Source organism: Plasmodium gonderi, assembly GCF_002157705.1.
Source record: "Plasmodium gonderi DNA, contig: Pgo-contig_351, whole genome shotgun sequence".
Lineage (NCBI taxonomy): Eukaryota > Apicomplexa > Aconoidasida > Haemosporida > Plasmodiidae > Plasmodium > Plasmodium gonderi.
Genome location: NW_021629252.1, coordinates 2,594 through 9,281, shown reverse-complemented (window position 1 = coordinate 9,281; position 6,688 = coordinate 2,594). Strand labels below are relative to the sequence as shown.

Genomic DNA, 6,688 nt, shown 5'->3' with positions numbered 1-6,688 from the left:
AAAATTAATTTATAACTACTTATCATTAAGAAATATATATTATCCATGAATTCTTTTTATATATTTTTGCACGTATACCTAATTTATATCGCTAGGTTGTTAATAAAAATAAAATTATATTTTCTCCATATTACCTATCAGAGTAAATGTTTATGAAACAAAATATGTTTATGGTATATGCTTCATCGTGTCGGCAAAAAAGGACACATACATTAGAATTTTTATTCCTTTTACTTATATAAAAAAATAAACATTATTATTTATATAGTGATAATGGTATACTTTCATAGATTATTTATTAAGGTAGATGTACCCCAGAATAATTGTACACATAGTTAATATATCACAGAGATAAATTATAATAATATAGTATATTCCATATTTATCTTTTAAAAAAATGATTTCTTTAAAAGATTATTTAACCCTCTACTAAATCTCAAAACAATATTAAATGATTTATTAAATAAATGTTTAAGGTATACATATAAACAATGATATTATTGTAAAAATATATATAAATTGTATAAAACATAATAATTACGATAAAACAAATAACATACTAATTAATTTTTATAAATAATCATATATGCAAAATAATGTTATTTTTTTGAATAAATAGAATAAAAAATTAAAAAATCAAGTAGATTTTAGAATATTAATTGTTAAATGGCTCTAGAAATAGATGAAATAATAATATATACAATTATAAAAGGAGAAATATAGATTTTGTAAAATAATACAGAACAAAACTTCTATATATAAAATAATATATTTGTACTACAAAGCAAGTTTAACATACCATATCTCAAAAATAGTTTTCCAATAATAAAAAAAAAAATAAAGCAAGGTATATAAATAGAAAAGGATATTTTCTATTCTATATAAAATAAATTATTATTAAGTTTATTCTCCTTATAATTAACATAAATAATATAAAATATATAAATATTCATAAGTATACAAAGCATATCTGTATACATACGGTTATATTAAAAATTTAAAAAACAATATATACATATTATTAAGTGTAATCCAAATATATGAAACTGATATTATAATTCCAACATTAAGTCTTAAAACAAAAAATCTTAATCATATATAACATATCCTAAGGATAAACATAAAATCATAAAGGTATATATAAAATCCCTCTAAGTCTCTATATATCAAACAAATAATTCAAATCCATGAACACTAAACATTTTTATCTATAATTATGCATTTGAAATTTTGAGCGTAATGTATCATACAAATATTTAGAACAACAATGAATTATATATATAAATGTATTATATATAAATTAAAATCATTGATGTATTTAAAATATTAAATTATATTTATTATATTACAATGACATTGTTAATAACTCTATAAACAATTAAAATGTGGCTTCAATTATAAGATATATTTATGAACAAAAATAATTTATCCGAAATTCATTATGACTCTTCTTAACCTTAAGGATAAATTTCACGGAAATCTTTTAAAAAATATTAAAAGCATAACGCACATATATATAATGTCTTAACATACAACTATATATATATTAAGTACCAAAACTGGTCATATTGATGGATATTTAGTTTCTTATTTACTAAAAAGTATTAACCAATTTCTCTAGATATATTCAGAAGTTTTGATACGTTAAGATCTATAATTTAGTATGTAAATATATTTAGAGCATATGTTTTTTTCATACTATTATATTTAATTTATATGTATTAGGATATATTTTAATAACATATATATAATAAAATTTAATATTTCTAATTAGGCATTCACCTTACCCTTATTACTATTAAATCTAATAATAAAAATAGATAAGAAAACCAATGCAGAATTTTAGTAGGAATAAATATATATTAATATTTTAAAGAAAAATATAATATAAATAAACGAATAAAAAAAGTATTCACTAGATTATTGTACTAGATATAATGGCAATATAGGAAAATATAATTTTATTATAAATGAAATATGTATATTTATAAGTTAGAAAATGTATCTTTTTATAAAAAATTTACAGCATAAATAAATAGCATTATTATTTTCATCTTTTAATATATATTATATTTATCCTATATTAATACACACATATATTAATATGTTATTCTATTCTATTTCCATCCAAAACACTTTGTATTCAATAATATGTAACAAATGTACGTGTAAATTAGGTTATATGTTGGGTTACATGTAACTCAGAAAACTACATATAATATATATATATTAATTTGAAACACATAACTTATTTTACACAATAATATAATAATCATGAAACATTATCAATTCAATTATACTAGTATACTAGCGATGATTTTATATAATATTTAAAAATGAAATTATAGTCTAATATTTTATTATTATAGAATAAGGGACTTTTATTTAATAATATCTAAATGAAAAATTAATGTCCATATAACATATATAATAAATAGTATAGCACTTGTGTGATAATATACTAAAAAATATGATAACTATTATTATATATAAATCTAATAAAATCTATTATTTCTTGATTTTTGAGCTTTATGTATTTATTAAATTGTATATTTATAAGTTTTTTAAATATGCATAATATGTAAAATATTTTTTTAAGAATATTATTCACAGAAAAATTAGGTAAAATTTACGTTAAATTATTATTTCTTTTTCTACAAAATATTTAATTTGTGTAATAATAATATAAGCCATTTGGGTTTTTTAATAAATATTTAAAGCAAAATAATAAAAATATCATTATGCAATTAATATTGTGTGAATTATATGCTAAAATATGTGTAAAAACATTAATACCTATATAATATTAATTTTTTATCTTCTTATATAGAGTAATAACTATGGTTTCATATACTATATTTCACGAAAAAATTTTTTTTTGGAATATCAGGCAAGAATAATTTGAGTTTAATAAAATGAAGAAAAAATTAAAATAAAAAATATAACAATATATTGTGAAATAATTTTACTTCGAATAATTACATTTAAAAAATAAATAAATAAACTATGTCGAACCTCTAGGAGATCTTGATTATAAGTAAATTATTTTATTAAAACATTGTATTATATAGTACAAAAAATATAAAACCATTATAAAATACATATCGTTATGATGTATATATATAAAGTTATATGATTTAATTATTTTTCCTATTCATACACAATGAAACTTTTACATGAAAATGATATTATATAATATAAAATATGAAATCACATTTATACGTAAGTATATGTATACTCAAGTTAAATAATTATTTACAATGCACCATATACTCATATTAATGTATATATAGATCATAAACAGTTATGAAATAGTATTTACTTTATTTTTATATAATTCATATAAATTAATATATATTATATTCTTGCATTCCTATAATATATTATAAAAATGTAATCAAAATCCTAATTCCCAATTAATATTTTTTAAAATAAATATATTTATAACAAAAATAAGCAAATAAAATATATTCAGAAGGATGACTTATTAATCCTATGTTTTGAACTAAAGTATTTTTTAGATACATGAATGCACATATATACACATTGTAATTAAAGACATAAAATAAAGAATTTTTAATAAAAATATTTACTATATTACATATAAATTTTAATTTATTATACAAATTGAAAATATTATAAAATTGGTGTTATATATATATTCTTATTACTAATATAATTTTTATTTTGATTTTTTTATATATATCGAACTATATGTATTTATTTTTCATATTATTTTATATTTTTTAAAAAATATTCCTTGGTCTAGATCGAATAATACTAAGAGGGTATTAAAAATGTGAATAATTTAATAAAAGTATAAAATTAGTCAAAAATATATAGAATTAAAAAACACAATATTCGTTATTACATGTAATATGAATATGATATTTATTTTTGTATTCTTTAAGAACAAAAATTTATTATAAAAAATGTAGAACTGATTTTTTTATTGTACAACATATATATAATATAATGACGGGAACTATATTAAAAAATGAAGAAGTATGATTAATGTTTATTGGAATTAATATATGTAAACATAATTTAAAAATATCTTATTCAATTATAAGTTACCCCCTTTTTTTTCATAAAATTTATATGATTTTTGCATATATTATGACATATATTTTTAGTTCGATATTAAGGGTATATTTCCCACATGTAGTAAAAATTTCTCATGGAATAAAGAAGCAACTAGGCGTGAAAGTGACGCTGATAATTTCACAATTTTATGTAGTGATTTTTATAATCAAGTATCTCATGGTCATGATACTACACAATTTTCGAAATTATGTCGTGTTCTAGGCTTATATTTAAATCATATAAAAAGTAGACAAAATGAAATTCATGTAAAATCATGTTGTGAATTATTCTATTATAAACTAAAAAAAGACATAATGCATAATTTAAATTTTACTGATGCTAATATATGCTATAAGAGCATGATGAAAAAAGATGATAAGCGTAAATTTTCAACAAGTATATCTAATATATGTGTGAACTATTCTGCAAATATTGATGAAGATACATCTAAATTATTGGAACATCTGTTTAAAATATATTACTACATTGATCTCTTTAAAAATCCTGTTCAAGGCACCACTACAGAAATGCGCAAATTCAAACAGGAAATTATTGATTTAGAAAATTATAGCTGTAATAATAAAATCCGACTTAAGGAAGAACTCGAAAACATTATTAATGTATGTGAAGGCTATATAAAAGGTTGGAAACATCATCAAACTGCAAAGCATGCCGCATCTCTCCTAACTGAAAATAATTGGATAGACCTTAGAAAAATAAAACTCACGGAACTGGGCGATGAAATTTTGAAGAAGCATAGGACAAAAGATTTAAGAACTACAGAAATGATGCAACAAAAAACATTATATTCTCAATCCTTAATGATCACTGTGACAGATGATGTAACAAACACAAGAATCAGTATTGGAACAGTTTTTTTAACTTTTTCAATATTAATAATTATTTTTATTTTGTATAAGGTTAAAAACAAAATCAATATAAAATATTTATGTTGTACTATAATTATATCTTAGAAATATTATAATAAATATATATAATATAAATAAACAATTAATAAAAATATTATATATATTTTTTTTTCAGTATACCCCTTATTTTTCACTCTTAAAACCAAGCGTACTGAAATTAAGAAGAAACTTGAAAAAAAATTACAAAAATAATCCGGATCTTATGTTTTCATTTGATGATGAATACAAAAATTCAGTAGATGATAGCTATAAAATAGCATATAGTTAAATTATCAAAAACCAATAAATAAGTAAATATTAGTTACTAGATCCAATTTATTTTACTTAAATAAAAGAAATATACCATTTTAATTCTTTTAAAAAATATGTTCAATTATGTATATACGAGATTAAAATGAATAAATAATAAAGAATGTTAATGATACTTAGTAAAATGCTCAATATATAAAAATTCAATTTATAATTATTACTACATATGGAATAATAACTACTTTACTACACAAATAGAGCATAAATTAATTACATATATACAATTTCTTTATTTACTTAAATTATAGTACATTATAATAATTGATTTCGAGATATAAGCATTGTGTGTTCAGCTAAAAATATTTCTCACAGAACAAAATATTAGCTCTTATATGAAAATTATACTATAATATTCTAATATAATTTATTTCATTGTAAATGTATATATATAATAAATTAGTTGTTTGAAATAAGATTGAAAACATAATGAGTGTTTAACATTCTTTTTCGCTAAATTTAATGTGTGTTACTATTGCAAGTATTATATTGACATAAATATTTTTTTCCAATTCATATAATATAAACGAAAAAAAAGAAAAAAGAAAGAATGTTAAGAATATCATTAACACATTAATGTTTTGCAAAATATATGTACTTCCTAACAATGTAAATGTATAATAAGTAGCATATAACTAGTCCATGTAAACATGTGAAATTATTACAAATTAAAATAGATATGCATAATTTTAATGGAGTCCAAAATAAAAAATAGTATTCATAATTGTAAAATATTAAAATTATAAAAAAATTTTATTAATTCCCTACATCAGCTACATATATATTTATACTGTTGATAATCATTAAATATTATCTTTTAATTAAAATATATCTCTCCAAGGCCTTTTAGCAAAAAAATTGAAGAAATTTTAGTATATTAATGTGATATATTAATTTAAATTTCTTAGAAATCGTTTTCCTATATATATACATATATTATTATATTTGAATAATTTTTTCTTATTATGTTATAGTTTATTATTATATTATAGTAAATTTAATGAAATTAAGTTAAAACTACTTATTATCTATAAAGGTAATATGTAAAATTGTATATTTTTCCTAATATATATATTCTTTTCTAGTAGTAATACACAACTATATATAAAACGACACATATTATATAGATTATTGCATGATACCACTTATTTCTTTTTAAATATCTCTAAGGAAAGTGAGCATAGAATACATTATATATATTTCACAATGTTAAAAAATAATTTTAAATATTTGAATTATTATATAATGTAAATATATATGTGTTCTAACAATATTATCATTAATTAATTTAATAATCTATTTTAAATATCTAATAATTAACATCATTTATTATAGCCTATCAAATATTTCATACATATATTTTTTGA

At 18.6% G+C, this 6,688-nt stretch overlaps 1 protein-coding gene across 1 annotated transcript; it reads left to right on the top strand.

Moving 5' to 3' along the window:
• Positions 1-3,975: 3,975 nt before the first annotated feature.
• Positions 3,976-5,283, top strand: PGO_003020 (variable surface protein; the record flags this gene model as incomplete). Its single annotated transcript, XM_028691234.1, has 3 exons — positions 3,976-4,005; positions 4,137-5,006; positions 5,131-5,283. The coding sequence occupies 3 exons, from the start codon at positions 3,976-3,978 to the stop codon at positions 5,281-5,283; spliced, it is 1,053 nt and encodes a 350-aa protein (XP_028547035.1).
• Positions 5,284-6,688: the final 1,405 nt, after the last annotated feature.